The 18,345-nt window shown below is 51.5% G+C and overlaps 1 protein-coding gene across 2 annotated transcripts in view; it reads right to left on the bottom strand.

Moving 5' to 3' along the window:
- Positions 1-2,827: 2,827 nt before the first annotated feature.
- The window catches only part of C1S (complement C1s), a 17,829-nt gene continuing 2,311 nt past the window's right edge, over positions 2,828-18,345 (bottom strand). Inside the window, exons 3-13 of one of the 2 annotated variants that reach the window (XM_055141976.1) lie at positions 17,042-17,187; positions 16,047-16,254; positions 15,503-15,680; positions 12,407-12,532; positions 11,775-11,974; positions 11,023-11,176; positions 10,160-10,275; positions 8,840-8,918; positions 8,053-8,181; positions 6,353-6,427; positions 2,828-4,050 (exon numbers count right to left, since the gene is read on the bottom strand). In XM_055141976.1, coding sequence (XP_054997951.1) covers positions 3,257-4,050; positions 6,353-6,427; positions 8,053-8,181; positions 8,840-8,918; positions 10,160-10,275; positions 11,023-11,176; positions 11,775-11,974; positions 12,407-12,532; positions 15,503-15,680; positions 16,047-16,254; positions 17,042-17,082 — 2,100 coding nt within the window. In that variant the 5' untranslated portion in view covers positions 17,083-17,187 and the 3' untranslated portion in view covers positions 2,828-3,256. The remainder of the gene's footprint in view (positions 4,051-6,352; positions 6,428-8,052; positions 8,182-8,839; positions 8,919-10,159; positions 10,276-11,022; positions 11,177-11,774; positions 11,975-12,406; positions 12,533-15,502; positions 15,681-16,046; positions 16,255-17,041; positions 17,188-18,345) is intronic. The other variant, XM_055141977.1, reaches the window with a different exon arrangement.

The following is an 18,345-nucleotide window of genomic DNA, read 5'->3' as shown; positions in this document are numbered from 1 at the left end:
CAGTGCTCAAGGGGCCATGTGAGATGCAAGGGGATTGAATCCGGGTCAGCTGCATGCAAGGAAAGCTCCCTACCCACTGTACTATCTACTATCCCTCCTGCCCTGCCTGGTATCTTTTAAACTGAGGGCAGAGGAGCCATCTCAGGCCGAAGCTACCCTAAAGGGTGCCCTGTGAAAGCCGTGGGCGGAGACCAGAAGGTCAGAAGGACCTTGCTCTGTTGGACGTGACACGTGGCTTTCTGGAAAGTCTTTTTTTACCAGAAGTCAAATGTTGTATATCTGGGGCCCTTGAAGAGAAAGGGACTTTGTTCTTCTACTGATCGAAAAGGAAAACGAAATTCAACTGTTGACCTTAGACTGCAGAGTAAATATGATGAAGTAACCAGAACAAACGCATCAAAGATTTATCACAGGAAGCTTCTGGAAGGACGGTGTCCTCGGTGGCCCTAAAAGCACTAATCCATTTTGTTCTCTTTTTTGGCGAGGAAGGGGTGAGGAATACCAGCAATACTCAGGGCTTACTCCAGGGTCCTCTCTCAAGGATCACTCCTGGCATGCTTGGGGAACCCTAGGGGTGCTGGGCTTTAAACCCGGGTCAGTCCCATGCAAGGCAAGCGTCCTCCCTGCTGTGCTTTCCACCCAGCCCTGGTTTTATTCCTTATCCCTCTACCTGCAGTCATCTTTCCCTACTCCCATCGCCGCCTCCCTTCAGGTCCAATAAAACTGAGGTTAAACCCTGAACTATTCCTCTAGAGGGGGAAAAAAGAAGGGAGAGGAAATAGTAGGATTAAAGAAACATGATCTGGGGCCAGAGAGATGGCTCAATGGGAGGCCCAGGTTTGATCCCTGTTGTACACGGTCCCCCAAGCATCACCAGGAAATGGATGGACATGGGGAGTATCGTGCTAAATGAAGTGACCTAAATGCCTCAGAAGGAAAGGGACAGATAGAGAATGACTACATCCATTTGTGGTATATAAAAAATATATGTATAGTAGAAGACTAAAATCCATGGCCAGGGAAAACGGAGGCTCGGAGGACTGGTTGGTTGGTTTGAACTAACCACAAGTGTGTGGGGGATGGAGAGTAGGTAAGATAGAGAAGACACCGTTATGACAATATTGCAAACCACAATGCCCGAAAGGGGGGGAAGAGAGAGAGAGAGAGAGAGAGAGAGAGAGAGAGAGAGAGAGAGAGAGAGAGAGAGAGAGAGAGAGAGAGAGAAGAAAAGCGCCTGCCATAGAGGCAGGCAGGGGGTGGGGGGGTGGGGAATAATGAAAGAGAACCTGGGGACACGGGTGTTGGGAAATGTACACTGGAGGACGGATGGGTATTGAAACACTGTATGACTGAAATTGTAAGGGTCTACCTCACAGTGACTCAATTAAAAAGCTTTTAAGGGGCTGGAGTGATAGCACAGGGGGTAGGGCGTTTGCCTTGCACATGGCCAACCCGGGTTCGATTTCCAGCATCCCATATGGTCCCCTGAGTATGGCCAGGAGTAATTCTTGAATGCAGAGCCAGGAGTAACCCCTGAGCATTGCTGGGTGTGACCCGAAAAAAAATTTTTTTTAAAAAAAAAAGCTTTTAAAAAAGAAAAGAAAAATAATACACCTGGAGGGGCGAGAGATCGTTAAAAAAAAAAAAAGAACCCCCCAAGCAGAGAATTTCGAGTAGCCCTTGAGTATCACCTTCCCCATCACACACACACACACAAAAAAAAAAAAGAAAAAAAGGAAATGCAGTCTATCTATGGCAATTTTCCTTTCCCTTCTATAGCCAGAGGAATAGTATAATATCAGCTTAGATGGGCTGGAGGAAGCTCAACAAATAGGCTTAGAGCTTGCAATGTACACAGGGGTCCAGGTTCAATCCCCAGCACTGCCTGGCCTCCCAAATGCCTCAGAGTTCAGTCTCTGAGCACCAAGACAGGAGGAGCCTCTGAGCACTCCACCCAAAAGGAAAAAACAAACCAGCTCCCCCAAAAATCTAACCCCAAAAGGCACTTTGTGTCTCTTGTGGGGCTGTTTTTCATCACTGGCCATCTGGAGGCAAGAAGGAGCTGTCTTACCTGTTTTGTCTCAGAGCCTTCCTGGTGGTACTTGCAAAGTCATATGGTGCCAGGGACGGAACCCGGGGACCCCTTGCATGCCGGCATGCGTGCCCATCCCTCGAGCTATCTCCCCAGACCCTATTTTGCTTTAGTGCTTTTTAAAATTTTTCTGTTCTGGGGGCTGGAGTGATAGTACAGCGGGGAGGGCGTTTGCCTTGCATGCAGTCAACCCGGGTTCGATTCCCAGAATCCCATAGTGTCCCCCAAGCAACGCCAGGAGTGATTCCTGAGTGCAGAGCCAGGAGTAACCCCTGTGCATCGCCGGGTGTGACCCAAAAAGAAAACATTTTCTGTTCTGGGAGGCAGGTGAGATAGTATAGCGCGTACTTGCCTTGCATGAGTTGAGTTGAGTGCCCACCTAGGGTTCCCGAAGCCCCTCCAGGAGTGATCCTTGAGCACAGAACCAAGAGTAAGCCCTGAGCACTGCTGAGTGTGGATCAAAAAGCCCCCAAATAATGAAATACTAGCTATTATCTCTCTGACTTTCCATGTCACAGCTGTCCCCTCAGCAACACCCCTTGTATGGAGCCGAGATCTCCTGCGGGGAGGGTTGAGGGGACACCCTTGGAAGCACTCTGGGACTATTCTTGGCTCTGTGCTCGGGGAGCCTTAGGAGGTGCTGAATGCAGATCAAGTGCCAGACCCACCGAACTCTCGCTCTACCTACCCCACCCCAAGTTCTGAGACCCTAATGTGGGAATAAGACAAGTCAGCACGGGTTGATGAACATGTTTTATTATAAGTAGCTAGCAGACACCGAGAATGACAAGGTAGATAGGCGTTCAAGCTGGCAAAGGGGAATTAAAGCAATCGAACATAAATTTCAGAGTCAGAACTAGGAGACCAGGGCCCTCATTCATCAGGAAAGGGGAATCCCCCTCCCTACCCCCTGCCACCGTGGACTAATGCCAGACTTGCGTGTTGTGATCCATGGCGGATACTCAGCGGAGAGAACCCCACACACCCAGACCTCCCATCGATCGACCTGCCCAAGGTCACCATCAGATACTCCCAGCTCCATGCACCTCGATCGCAGCCAAAGAAGCTTCTTCTTCCGTGCCTTCTCTCCGTCACGGTGGGGCCGTGGAAATAGCAAAAGAACGAAAAGCAGTAGACGGGGCGGAGCCGTGGCGTGTCCGCGGATTAATCCTCAGCAGGCTGATTATTTTCCCGCATCGTCTTCACGATCCAATCAAGGTACTTCTTGACGTGTGTGTAGAGACCGTAATACCCACACTTGGGGCCCCAAGACACCAGGCCGGCGACATAGAACTTGGGGGTCTCGACATCGGGAACCTGCCGAGCAAAAGCCCCCCCGCTGTCCCCTTTACAGCTATCCACGCCTTTCTCTCCTCCGGCACAGAACATGTTCTCGGTGAAGACGTAGGTGCTCTCAGAACCTGTGTGTGTGTGCCGTTGGCACTCGGCTAAGGGGGCGACGGGCAACTGGGCGGCCATGAGCCTGAACACATGGGATCTAGTCTCTGTCTGGCCCCAGCCTGAGATAAAGCCCAGATCGCTCGCCCGGAGGTTGTACTCGGAGGAGGTGCCAGGGAGGCAGATAGGGGAGACCTTGGGTCCCATTTTCACCGGGTCCCTCAGCCGCACCAGTGCGATGTCATTGTCGTAGTCCTTCCGGGCGTTTATGTCCTCCACCGCTTTCCAGCCCGGGTGAATGAACACGCGCTCGGCGGTGAGCACCTGGGCATTATTCAAACGAGAGGGTTGCACCGACGTGGTCCCCATGTACATCTGCAGGTCGCTGCTCCCCTCCACGACGTGGGCAGCCGTCAGCACCCAGTACTCGTCGATGAGGGCCCCGCCGGCTTTCGCGGGGGGCGGGAAGTAGACTTGCCAGGGGAAGCTTTGGATGTCGGCCAGGGAGCCTCCAACTATCCTCTGTATGCCCGCAAAGACCTTCTGAGGGACGCCACACACTGCGGGGGGTGGGGGTGAGGAAAGGGGGTGGGGGGGGAAGAACAAGGTACATGTTGTGGGGAGATAGATAGTACAGGAGTCCGGCCTTGCGTGGATGGGCCCTGGGTTCAGTCCCCTGCACTGCATGTCCACTGCCAAGGGCAGTCCTGGAAGACACCCCCAGCATCCTAGAGGCCGGTCCCGATGGCCCCCACCATTGCAGACCCGGACAGCAGCAGGTTAAGCATCGAACTATCCAGATTGGTTGACCAAGAATCCCCTGGGTGGGCCCCGGCCCCCCTGAGCACAGCTTGGGAGCCCCTCCCACTAAGAACAAGATGGGAAGGGAGCAGGAAATCGATTATTGATCCCCTGCAAACCCTCCACCTCAAAACCCTGCCGGGCTCCAGAGTTCTCCAGCCCAATATTGCCAACGCGGGCTAGAGTGATAGCACAGCGGGGAGGGCGTTTGCCTTGCACGCGGCCGACCCGGGTTCGATTCCCAGCATCCCATAGGGTCTCCCGAGCACCGCCAGGAGTGATTCCTGAGTGCAGAACCAGGAGTTCAGCCCTGAGCATCGTGACCCAAAAAAAAAAAAAACAACCAATATTGCCAACGCTTGTGGTCCAGCCAGCTCAATGCCTGACTCCACCGGAATCCCCTCAAAGCCAAACTGTGCCCAGGCCCCCAAGTAGACCTGGCGGGGGGGTGGCGAGATGGTGGGTTAAACAGAGGCAGCCAGGGGACAGTAGACAGTGGCACCCACACCTGCTCTACAGTCACACTCTGCCCACATTTGAGCCCCAGATTTCCTCCCACAAAAGGGGGGGAACTCAGACAGAGATGGGGAGAGCAGAGGAGGGAAAGCAAAGGTTCTACCTGCCGATGACCAGGTCAAAGGCTGCTCTGCTTCCCCACTGAGGTCTGACTGCAGCCTCCTGAGTCATACTTGGATCAGGTCAGAGAGAAGGTTCTCGGGGCTGGAGTGATAGCACAGCGGGTAGGGCGTTTGCCTTGCACACGGCCAACCCAGGTTCGAATCCCAGCATCCCATATGGTCCCCTGAGCACCGCCAGGGGTAATTCCTGAGTGCAGAGCCAGGTGTGACCCAAAAAGCAAAAAAAAGAGAGAAGGTTCTCTTCTTCCTTCATTGATCTCTTTCCCGTTAAGTGGTTCCAGGTCGAATGAACTTGGCTAGTGACCGGTAGCAGGAGAACCGGGTTTTGTCTCAAATGAACTGGCCGACTCTGATCTCTCACCCGACAGCCTGAAAGTGTCTCGTATCGTGCACAACGGGTGGGAGACTTGGGCACGGGTTCAAAGACTAGCCCCTGCTCTTTACAACTCTGTTCCCTCGCCCTTGATTCAGTCACCTGTCAAGGGAGACTGACCAGCCCTCCTCCTCAGCCATGCTGAGAGCGGGTGGGGGCATGCAATGCATCGATTCAGTCCTAGCTCTCCACCACATGGTTACTACTATCAGGATCCGTCGTGTATATGATTCCGACTTCGCCTGAGAGCCCTCTTCTGCTCAACTCTGACCTGACTTCCACCCCTTATTTCTTTCATTCCTCTATATTTTGGTGCCTGTGGATTTTTTTTTCTTTTTGGGTCACACCCGGCTATGCCCAGGGGTTCCTCCTGGCTCTGCATCTCAGGAATGACTCCTGGTGGTACTCGGGGGACCCTATGGGATGCTGGGAATCGAACCCGGGTCGGCTGCGTGCAAGGCAAATGCCCTCCCCGCTGTGCTATGGCTCCAGTCCCTCTTCTTTGTATTTCCAAATGTTGATTCCTCACTTGGCAACCTTCAGGCCCCATTTTCTTTTCTTTTCTTTTTCTTTTTCTTTTTTTTTTTTTTGCTTTTTGGGTCACACCCGGTGATGCTCAGGGGTTCCTCCTGGCTCTGCACTCAGGAATGACTTCTGGTGGTGCTCGGGGGACCCCCCCATGGGATGCTGGGAATCGAACCCGGGTCAGCCACTTGCAAGGCAAACGCCCTCCCCACTGTGCTGTCGCTCCAACCCCCAGGCCCCATTTTCTAACCCCCTGTGGGACCCACATCCCCCTTCCTACCTCCACATCACCACCGACCCTTACGAGCCGGGTTCTAACAGCGCCTGGCACGGCTGGCTCTCTCCCAGCTCTGGTCGGTCACCCACTGAGGCTCAGGGGCTCCCCCGAAGCACTGGCAGGCCTTCAGCCTGGCATGGGCCCCGCTTTCTACCCAGCTCCCGGAGGGGCACAGCAGCCACTTGCCAGAGCGGACCCGCCTCCCTGACACCTGGGTCTCCCCCCTCCCAGCCCTGAGCCCCGAGTACCTGGCACACATTGTGGCAGCTCCGTGCCCAGCACCTCGTTCACCCAGCTCCCGTTGGCCGCACAGTGATACACTCCTGCAAAGAGCATGAGACACCCAGGACGCACTCAGGACCACATCGTCTCCGCCATCCCCACCCGCCCTCGGCGTCTCCGCTCCTCTGGGATTGACGGGGACCTGGATCCGATCCACTAGGAAAGATGCTCAGGAGGGTTCTCCGAACCATCTCTCCGGCCTCTTTCCTGCCCCGGGAGGGGAGGGAACAGACTCCCGAGCAGAAAGTTAGGATAGAGCCTGAGAAAGGGCTTCAAGGGGGAAAAGAAAACAAGAGCACTGGAGAGATAGTACAGGAGTCGAGGCGCTTGCCTTGCGTGTGGCCACACCCGGGTGAATCCCCAGCACCAACTAGGGTCCCCTGAGCACCACCAGGGGTCACTCCTGAGCACAGAGCAGGAAGAGCCCCTGAATAGCACTGGAGGTGGCTCCAAAACCAAAACCACAACAATAATAACAATAATAATAGAAAGGGGCTGGAGCAATAGCACAGCCGGGGGGGGGGGGGGCGTCATTTGCCTTGCACACGGCCAACCCGGGTTCAAATCGCAGCATCCCATATGGTCCCCTGAGCACCGCCAAGGGTAATTCCTGAGTGCAGAGCCAGGAGTAACCCCTGTGTATCATTAGGCGTAACCCAAAAAGAAAAAATATTAATAATAATAATAGGAAAAGGAGTGAGACGTATTGTCTCTTATCCAGCCCTTCATCTGGTATTGCCAATTTTTCCATCATCTGTCAGTTAAGAAAACGACCCTGGGGCTGGAACACAGCAGAGTACAGTGGGGAGGGCACTTGCCTTGCACACACTGGACCCAGGCTCAATCCCCAGCATCCCCGAGCACCACCAAGAGTAACTCCTGAGTGCAGAGTCAGGAGTAACCCCTGAGTATCACTGACTCTCACCCTCAAAAAAAAGAGAAAAAAAACCCCACCCATGTGAGGCAAGACAGATAGTACAACGGGTAGGGTGCTTGCCTTGCACAAGACCAAGCTGGCATCAATTCTCCGCACCCTATATGGTTCCTGGAGAATTTCCAGGAATGATTCCTGAGTGAAAAGTCAGGAGTAGCCCCGAGCACTGCCTGGTGTGGCACATACCAAAAAAAAAACACAAAGGAAGAAAGAAGAAAGAAAGGAAGAAAGGAAGAAAGAAAGAAAGAAAGAAAGAAAGAAAGAAAGAAAGAAAGAAAGAAAGAAAGAGAAAGAGAGGGAGGGAGGAAGGGAGCGAGGGATGGAGGGAGGGAGGAGAGAGGGGGGAGGGATGGAGGGAGGGAGGGAGAGAGCGGGGAGGGAGGGAGGAGAAAACCACCTATCATAGTAGGGTGACCTGATTCTCTCAATTCTACATTATCTATTAGATCAAATGCTGGAAAAGCACTTGAAATGTGCTTGTCCGGCAGAGGAAATTCCTGCCACCCATAAAGCTGAGATAAGGGACCACCAGATTCCTTAGGGGCAGCCAGATAGTGCACACTCTGCCCTGTGTGACATTATCCAGAGACTAAGCCAAGAGTGAACATTCCATCTCTCTCACTTCTCTTCCAAGTCTTTCCCACCAGGAAAGATTGCACCATTCACCTTGCAGTGCACTCTCTCCATTCTCTCTCTCTCCCTCCCTCCCTCCCTCCTAATAAAGAAACCCACCATCTCCTTCACTTTCCATGTAGTAATATGGCTCTTCACACACGTAGCGAATGACAGACCCAAACAAAGTGTTTTCAGGTTCCTTGACGTTACCATTCCGGATGGGATTGGGAAGGCCACAGTCTACGGCTGCAAAAGGACGGCAGGGAGGCATGGTCAGGATAGGCTCTTCCTCCCAGGAAGGCCCCTTGCTCCCGGCAGGCCCCGTTCCCCCCTCACCGTCCACCCTCTCGACAGGGTCCCCCGGCTAGTCCCAGCAGTCCACTGTCCAACCGGCATCACGCAGCCCCCAGCTCACAGATACTGGCCAGGCCAGATAACCCCTGAAGGGAGGGGAGAATCTGGTACCTGGTAGTCACAGGAATAGAGCCACACGCTGCCTGGAGATCCACCAAACTCACAGCCCCCTAGTCCAGCTGGCCTGAGTCTGGGTGTGGATTGCAACTGGTTTCTCTTCATAACCCCAACCCACCCTCCCACAAAGCTACGGGGAAAACATGCCTTTATTTTTTTTAATTTATTATTATTATTATTTGCTTTTGGGGTCACACCTGGCAATGCTCAGGGGTTCCTCCTGGCTCTGCACTCAGGAAACACTCCTGGCGGTGCTCAGGGGACCCTATGGGATTCTGGGAATTGAACTCAGGTCGGCCGCGTGCAAGGCAAACACCCTCCCTGCTGCGCTATCACTCCAGCCCCGGGAAATCATGCCTTTAGACCTCGATGCACTGATCCTTCCATTCCCTTGGGGAGGGGGAGGGGAGCCCCATTTCACGGAGACACATACGTTCACACTGCAGATGGGAATTGCTCCACTGCCCGTTGCTTTGACATGTAGAATGGAAAGAGGTCAAGCCGACACTTCCCTAGAAACAGCAGACATTGCCATGAACGTTGGAGGGGACGTCAGGAAGTCCCACTCGGTGACGGCGTCCAGTGCTGGCCCTGGGCCAGCGAGGCCACACACCACAAGAAGCACGGGGACAGCTTGGCAGAATGACCCTAATCTTCCTCAGGAACTGGGGCGTAAGTAAGGACACCTTTGTCCCATCATAGCATCTCCTTCTACCAAGAAGATGGAAGGCGGAAAGTTCATCCCCACATGGCTGGGGAACTCCGTGACTCACAAAGAACGAAAGATCTGAGCTGCTCTGTTTACGGCCAAGGCACAAAGCGCCTTGTCCAACATAAAATTACATTTAGTGAGACGAGACACAGAGCGGCCACACACAAACGGCTCCTCCGCTCCTAAAGACCATGATCCCGGAGGCCCAGTAACTAATTTCGGCACCCAGCGCCTTCTTACAGAAATGCCTCTAGACTCTGAACTGAGCTATGGCCCCATGCCACCCCGGGAAGGGAAAGGTTTTTCTCTTTCGGCTTTTCCTTTCTGTGGTGTCTGCGTGGCGACGGCCATCTTATAGAGCCCAGTAACCGGAGGTACCAGCTTGCAATGACGCAACTTCTGGCAGAAATTTCTCTGGACTTAATTGCTAAAATACCAGAGACCCAAAACCTCATATACTCTTCATTCTCAGCAATGGAAAACCAATGATCAAATGATGCCTTTTCAGCAGGTTTGATTGTTGGGGGAAAAATCCCAAATAATAATAATAGTGAGTTTTCTGTTGAAATATTGAATGTAATCCAAGTATATAGAGAGAGTAAAGTGAAGACCATTAGCCACACAGTTGTGGGGGTGGGTGGGATGGGAGGTTTACTGGGGTTCTTGGCGGTGGAACATGTGCACTGGTGAAGGGATGGGGCATGTGATCATTGTATGGCTGAGACTTAAACCTGAAAGCTTTGTAACTTTTTTCATGGTGATTCAATTAAAAAAATACATTTAGGGGGCCGGAGCGATAGCATAGTGGGTAGGGCGTTTGCTTTGCACGTGGCCGACCCGGGTTCGATCCCCGGCATCCCATATGGTCCCCTGAGCACCGCCAGGAGTAATTCCTGAGTGCAAAGCCAGGAATAACCCCCAAGCATTGCTGGGTGTGACCCAAAAAGCAAACAAAAAAAAATACATTTAGTAGCAACCTGATCATTCCAAGATGCGCATCCTGACCCAGGATTAGGGAGAATGCGCCCAGGGGTCCTTTACCTGTATAACTTCGAATCCTTCCAGGCAGGTTATCCTCACCACGTCTTTGAACACGTACTTGGCCCTTGCGGGCTCCCAGATGGAGTTGGCAGTGCTCCTCTTCGGGCAGGGGATTGCTTGGGAAGAACGGAAAGGAGTGGGGGAGAAATTTTTTTTTTTTTTGCTTTTTGGGTCACACCTGGCAATGCACAAGGGTTACCTCCTGGCTTTGCACTCAGGAGTTACTCCTGGCAGTGCTCAGGGGACCATATGGGATGCTGGGAATCGAACCCGGGTCAGCCGAGTGCAAGGCAAACGCCCTACCCGCTGTGCTATTGCTCCAGCCCCGTCGGGGAGAAATATTATCAAGGAGAAGAAGTTTCTCTTCTACATAGAGGGTCCTCAGACTTTCTGAAATCATTTGCCCAGGCTCGGCCCTGACGCTAGCCGGCCAGTAGGGAGATGTCCAAATAAAATGGATTTTCCAGGGGGCAGCCATAGGACAGCAAGTAGGGCATTTGCCTTGCACCCCTCCCACCTGGGTTCGATCCCCGGCAACCGCATATGGTCACCCAAACCCCGCCAGGAATGATCCCTGAGTGCAGAGCCAGAAGTAAGCCCTGAGCACCACCAGGTGTGCACCCACACACATACCAAAATAAATAAATAAACAGTAAAAATAAATCATAATTTTTAAATGGCCTGGTTAACTAACCATCCCCAGTCTACACTCATGGGCCTGGACAATCACTCATCGATGTAGACCTCTTGGAAGAAGTGGAGTAGTTTAAGAGTAGATGTCCACACAGCAATCTGCCTGTACTGATTTTTTTGTATTGTTCAGGCGCTTTGACATTACTAAGAGAAACTTGCACATTACTCACGATCTCCATGATAGCGAAGTCTCCAGCCCCTTTTTTCCACCATTTGGTTAGTTTGGAAGAAAATATCAAGGGTATTACTTTTGGCTTCAATTGTTTGTGGCCCGGGGAATCCATTACCACAGTAAGGACCAAACTGCTGATCTCCTGAAACAAACTGGGGGGTGAGGGGGGGTGGTGGTGGTGAGAATAGTGAAATCAGAAAGGAAAGAGAGAACCGAAAGAAAGAGGCAGAATGCAGGGCATGGAAGTAAGAAGGACTCAAAAGTTAGTTTTAAAATAAAAAGGAAGTCTGGAGAGATGATTTGACAGACTGAGCACAAGCTTTGCATGCAAGAGGCCTGGCTTTAACCCCCGACATTGCATGGTCCCCTGAGCACCACCAGCAGTGACCCCTGAGCACAGAGCCAAGAGTCACCCCCTGAGCATCACCAGATGTGATCCCAAAACAGTAATATGCAAAACAAGAAGGAGAAGAGAGGGGCTGAAGCGATAGCACAGCAGGTAGGGTGTTTGCCTTGCACTCGGCCGACCCGGGTTCAATTCCCAGCATCCCATAGGGTCCCCTGAGCACCTCCAGGAGTAATTCCTGAGTGCATGGGCCAGGAGTAACCCCTGTGCATCGCCGGGTGTGACCCAAAAAGAAAAAAAAAAGAAGGAGAAGAGAGGGAGAAGAAAGAGCCTAATGATAGATAGATCTTCAAGGAGAGATGTCCAGGTAAGTTGGAAGAAAAATTTAATCAGCCATCACTCACAACTAAATTGTCAGGGCAGTTGCCCTTTGAGTCAACTGGTTCCACATCAAAATCTTCTCTCTGCACAGTCACTACCACTCGGAACCCCTTTTCCAATCGGATTTGATAGTCACACTTTGAGTTCTCTGGGTATGAATTGGGGTAATTGGGACTGGTGATCTCCCCAACCATCTCAGTGTAGACGTTCCCACTGCAATTGACTAAAGGAGAAAAGAAGATGCGGGTCAGATAGAAGGCTCAGCAAAGGCAGTTTGGCCCCTCATCTACGGCTCCTCTCATGAACAGACGATGACTAGCGCCGACACCAATGAACACACTCAACTGACATCAATAGAGCTATGTAATGCCCAAGGTTTTCCATTGCCTTGCTTAGGGTAGAGGCACCCAGGGTCATGAGCAGATGCAAATAGACTCTTCACAGGCTATCTGCCATCAACTCACCATCAACTTTTCTCTGTAGCCTCATCCTCCTTCATATTTCTGACTCCCCCACCCCAGCTCACGGATAACTAAGAACAGATGGCACACCAAGGCAGAGGCTAGCCCCTTGGAAGGCTACATGAAGCCCTTCCGGAAACTCCAAGCCCTTCCAAGTTCCCTGGGGAAGTGCACTGTGTTGATGCCAAACTCACCTCCACAACTCTTCATGTCTTCCTGAAGGAAGTATTCGGGTGGGCAGGAGCAGAAGTAACCCCCAAGGTAGTTGTTGCAGAAGTGGCTGCAAGGGAAACCAGCGAAGTCTGTGCATTCGTTTAAATCTGCAAAGGGGAGGGGGAAAAGATCAGGGCAAGGACCAGGAGGAAGAATGACATTAGACCCCTCACAACAAGGACACAGAATAGTGGGGAAGAAGACTTGTCTCTCAAAGACCTTCGCTGAATCATGCGTCACAGCATGGTACAATTCTACGTTACTCCCTGAAATACAATCCCAGGATTGTCCCCTACCATTACACAGCTCAAGGGGTTTCTCAACGCCAGGGAGGGACCCTTGACTTTTCTCTTGAATGAAGCATTTCAACTCCAGAGACAACGTATTGTAAGCTAAACATGTGATACAGCTTCTGCAGGAAGGGATAATTTGTATATTTGTATATAATTTGATAGGATGTTGGCCCTTCTGGCAGATCTAAGCAGTTGTTTGGCTCTGTGAGGTGTGCTAACTTCATTTTCACCTAGAGCTAGGTGGAGAAGCACACCGAATTTGATGCTGTCTTTGCCACGTGTTGAATGGATTTGAATGCCGTTCATTCCCTGTGTGATTCTTGGCAAGTGATTTAACTTTTTCTAGTCCTGAGAGAGTGAGAGAGAGAGAGAGAAGAAAAGTGCCTGCCATACTGACACCTAAGGACAGTAGATACAAGGGCCAGGGGATTGCCCCATAGCTGGAAGCCTGCTTCATGAGCAGAGGGGAGAAGGCAGCTGGAATAGAGAAGGGATCACTAAGAAAATGATGGCTGGAGGAACCAGTTGGGATGGGAGATGCATGCCGAAAGTAGATAATGGACCAAACATGATGATGACCTCTCAGTGTCTGTGCTGCAAGCCATAATGCCCAAAAGTAGGGAGAGAGAGTATGGGGAATATTGTCTGCCATAGAGGCAGGGGGAGGGTGGGAAAGGGGGGAGAGTATACCAGGGATATTGGTGGTGGGGAATGTGCACTGGTGGAGGGAAGGGTGTTTGATCATTGTGAGATTGTAACCCAAACATGAAAGCTTGTAACTATCTCATGGTGATTCAATAAAATAAATAAAAAGAAAATTAAAAAAAGAAAAGTGCCTGCCATAAAGGCAGGCGGGGGTGGGGACAAGAAGGAAACTGGGGTCATTGGTGATAGGAAATGTACACTGGTGAAGGGATGGGTGTTGGAACATTGTATGGCTGAAACCCAATTGTGAACAACTTTTTGACTATGTATCTCAATGTGACTCAGTAAAAAAAATAAGATATCACTGTATCACTGTCATCCCGTTGTTCGATTTGCTCAAGCAGGCGCCACCAATGTCTCCATTCGTCCTAGCCCTGAAATTTTACCAGCCTCTCTTTACTCGTCCTTCCCAACGGTGCCACATGGGAGGCTCTTTCAGGGTCAGGGAAATGAGACCCATCATTGTTACTGTTTTCGGCATATCGAATACGCCACGGGGAGCTTGCCAGGCTCTGCCGTGCGGGCAGGATACTCTCAGTAGCTTGCCGGGTTCTCCGACATATAAAATAAAATAAATATAAAATTAAATACATAATTTTTTTCTAGTCCTCACTCACCTTATGGCTCATGGAGTTATACCTACCTTGAAGAGTAGCGATGGAATTGCTAACGGAAGTCAGAATGGAAGCCGAGTTCATGTGGGAAAGAAGCTAGTACAATACCTAGTTCCTAGTAGCCCCTTGTTACGTTAGTACCGTTATCATCACACTCACATATGAATGTGTATTTGAACTTCACCAGCCAGGTCAACACTTGCTTGTGAACAGGACCTTGTGTGGGGCTGAAGACATAGTTCAAACTTGGGACAGGGCTAAGCACATCCCGTGCGTGCAAGAAGTTTAGGTTTGCTCCCTGGCACCTCACTGTCCCCAAGCACCACCAGGAGTGGCTCCTGAGCACTTGAGCCAACAGTGAGCAGTTCCTGAGCACTATTGGGTGGAGCTAACAGCCCTGGAAAAAATCCTTGTGCATCGCAGCACTACTTTATTCAGTGTTTGTCCAGCCCCTAATTTTTTTTTTATATTTGAATTTTATTATTTTCTTTTTGGGCCGCACCCAAAAAGAGAGGTTACTCCTGGCTCATGCACTCAGGAATTTCCCCTGGCAGTGCTCAGGGGACCCTATGGAATGCTGGGAATTGAACCCGGGTCGGCCGCGTGCAAGGCAAACGCCCTTCCCATTGTGCTATCGCTCCAGCCCTAGATTTGAATTTTTTTATGAATCACCATGAGATACAAAGCTACAGTTACAAAGTTGCTAATGATTGGGTTTCAGTCATACAATGTTCCAATATCCATCTCTGCTGAAGTGTATTTCCCAGGACAATGTCCCCAATTTCCCTCTTGCCCCACCTCCTCACCTGCCTCTATAGCAAACGCTTTTCTTCTCTCTCTGTCTCCCTCTGTCTCCCTCTGTCTCTCTGTCTCTGTCTCTGACTCTCTCTCTCCTTTTGGGCATTATGATTTGCAATGCAGGTACTGAGAGATTATGCATGTCCCTTTACCTAATTTCAGCCCTCAGTTCTTTTTTTTTTTTTTTTTTTTTGCTTTTTGGGTCACACCTGGCAATGCACAGGGGTTACTCCTAGCTCTGCACTCAGGAATCACCCCTGGCAGTGCTCAGGGGACCCTATGTGGGATGCTGGGAATCGAACCTGGGTCAACCGCGTGCAAGACAAACGCCCTCCCCGCTGTGCTATCGCTCCAGCCCCGGCCCTCAGTTCTTAACCCAGAGTGGTCATTCCCAACTATGATTGTCATAGTGGACTCCACCATCCTAACTGCCCTCTGCTCCAGCCCACCCACTTAGAGCAAGCTTCCAACCATGGCCCAGTCCTCTTGGCCCCTGTTTCTCCAGCCCTCAGTTTTGTTTTTTGGGGGGCCACACCTGGCGGTGCTCAGGGCTTACTCTTAGCACTTCTGAGGGAGCCTGCGTGGGGTCTCACTCTGCTCTTCTAGCTCTCCCGTCCCTGCCTCTGACCTTTCAGCTCCATCCAAAAGCGCAGAGGATGAACCTTACCCTCGGCCACGTAATAGGCAGCGAAGCCAGTGAAACGCTCCTCGTTGGAGAAGTCGGACCTGAAGATCACCTGGAGCTGGTTGACAGGGAGCCGGAACTCTTCCACAATCGGGGACTGGGGGTTTTTGCTGGTCCTCTGTCCACAGAGGTTCCCTTCTACATGGTCCCCTAACACGATCTAAGAGGAGAATCCAAGAGAAATGAAGAAAGTATTTGGGTATGGGACCCAGGACAAACAGGATTCTTCAAACCCGGTTCACAGGGAAACTTATTTATTTATTTATTTATTTATGTTTTGCTTTTTGGGTCACACCCGGCGATGCACAGGGGTTACTCCTGGCTCTGCACTCAGGAATCACCCCTGGCAGTGCTGGGAATCGAACCCGGGTCAACCGCGTGCAAGGCAAACGCCCTCCCCGCTGTGCTATTGCTCCAGCCCCTCACGGGGAAACTTGTTCTTCTCCCACCACGTCCTTCTCCTTCTCCAGCCCAGCCCTGGCCCCCAACTCTATTCTTGGGGGGCTCTTCCTCCTTCCTCCCCTACCTTCACGGAGTCATACTCGCAGTTCTCTGACAGCTCGATGTCCAGATGGGTGAAGTAGAGATGAATCCCATATCCTTCTGGAACTTCGATATCCCAAACTTTCTCCACTTCATTGGGGTATGTCTGAGGGAAGTTAGGGGACAGGATCTCCCCGTACATGGTGGGTTTAGCAGAGACTTGTGCCAGAAGGGAAAACAGGACAATGCACCTGGAACAAAGGGAATATGGTGAGGATGAAGGAAGAGTCTAGAATTTGTCACGAATAAGAGGGAAGAGAGAGGGGCTAGAGCGATACCACAGCGGGGAGGGCATTTGCCTTGCATGCAGCCAACCCCAGTTCGATTCCCAGCATCCCATAGGGTCCCTCAATCAGCGCCAGGAGTAATTCCTGAGTGCATGAGCCAGGAGGAACCCCTGAGCATCACTGGGTGTGACCCAGTAAGAAAAAAATAAAAATAAAAGAAGGAAGAGAAAGGCCTGAGGGCTGGAGCAATAGTACTACAGGGAGGGCATTTGCCTTGCACGTAGCCAACCCTGGTTCAATCTCCAGCATCCTAAATGGTCCCCTGAGCACTGCCAGGAGTGATTCCTGAGTGCAGAGCCAGGAGGAACCCCTGAGCATCATCAAACTGACCCAAAACGAAAAAAGAAGATAGAGAAAGAGAGAGAAGCCTGAAATATTACAGCGAGTAGGATGCTTGCCTTGCATGCAGTTGATCTGGGTTTGATCCCCAGCACCCCAAGAGTCCCCCAGAGCCTGCCAGGAATGATCCCTGAGTACAGAGCCAGGAGTAAGCCCTGAGCACTGCCAGGTGTGGCCCAAGAGCAAAAATATAAAAGAAAAATTACAAGGCTAGGAAGAAGGAACGGGAGTCGAGAAGGGGGGGCAGAGAATCACAGGTTGGAATAAACCCAAGCTTCCCCTCTGAGATCATTTTTGAGACGGAGGTAACGGGGTCCCTGTACGGCCCCGCTGATTCTTGGTGCTCACTTACCACATCTCTGGCCTCATGTCTGTTCTTGGTGACTGGCCCATCTCTCAGTCCTGGCTCTCTGCCGCTCTGGACTTTGGAGCTAAATTTATCTGACAAACACAGGCGCCTGCCGGGGTGGTCAGGGGTTACCTGGGGTTCCGTGTCACCTTTGTAAGAATCACACAGGTTAAGCCCTGGCCCTCACAGCCCCCCTGTGACGTCTCTCCACGCCGACTCTCCCCTGTCTACCTTCAATGGCTTTTTAACCCGGGGGCTGGAGAGATGGTAGAGCAGGAAGGGCGTTTGCCTTACATTCAGCCAACCCAAGTTCGATCCCCAGCACCCCATATAGTCCTCAGAGCCCAACAGGAGTGAGCACAGAGCACAGAGCCAAGAGTAAGCCCTAAGTACTGCCAGGTCTGGCCCAAATAAAAATTAAAACAAACCCGGGACTGGAGCGATAGCACAGCGGGGAGGGCGTTTGCTTGCATGCGGCCAACCCAGGTTCTATTCCCAGCATCCCATAGGGTCCCCCAAGCACCATCAGGAGTCATTCCTGAGTGCAGAGCCAGGAGTAACCCCTGTGCATCGCCGGGTGTGACCCAAAAAGAAAAAAAAAATTTAAAACAAACCAAAAAAAAACCTAAATGGGATCCTACTCCCAGGCTTCTGGGGGAAATGACTGTAAAAGCCCCGACCGAGTTTCCACTTCCTCAACGCACCCATGCACCCCAGCCCACTCTAGCCACTCACCCATCCCCCAACCCTTCCTCTAGCTCTCTCTTACCCCTCCCAAACCAACTCCACATTTCCACCACGCAGATTTGCAGGAGTCTCTCCCCACATTTCCAGGCTGAGACCAGACTGGGCAGGGAAGGAGAGAGGGAGCAGCTGAAGGCAAAACACAATGAATGTGGGGCTGGAGCGACAGCACAGCGGGGAAGGCATTTGCCTTGCATGCGGCTGACCCCGGTTTGATTCCCAGCATCCCATGTATGTGATCCCCCGAGCACCCCAAGAGTGATTCCTGAGTGCAGAGCCAGGAGGAACCCCCGTGAATTGCCGGGTGTGACCCAAAAAGCAAAAAAAAAAAAAAAAAAAAAAGAAAGAAAAGAAAAGAATGAATTGAAGACGCCAGGCATGCTCCCCATTTCCAAAATCCACACACATTTCCCCGGGTTTTTTTCCTGTCCCTTACTATGAGAAAGACAGTTAGCTTCCCACAATTCCTAGAATGCCAAAAATGTTTTTAACTCTGCAAATAGTGGTGGTCATGGGGTGCTGGGGGGGGAGGGGAGAGAAAGCACCCACCTAAGGGAAGTGAG

Source organism: Sorex araneus, chromosome 6 (genome assembly GCF_027595985.1).
Source record: "Sorex araneus isolate mSorAra2 chromosome 6, mSorAra2.pri, whole genome shotgun sequence".
Lineage (NCBI taxonomy): Eukaryota > Metazoa > Chordata > Mammalia > Eulipotyphla > Soricidae > Sorex > Sorex araneus.
The sequence above is the reverse complement of the archived record's forward strand: the minus strand, read 5'-3'. Positions and strand labels throughout refer to the sequence as shown.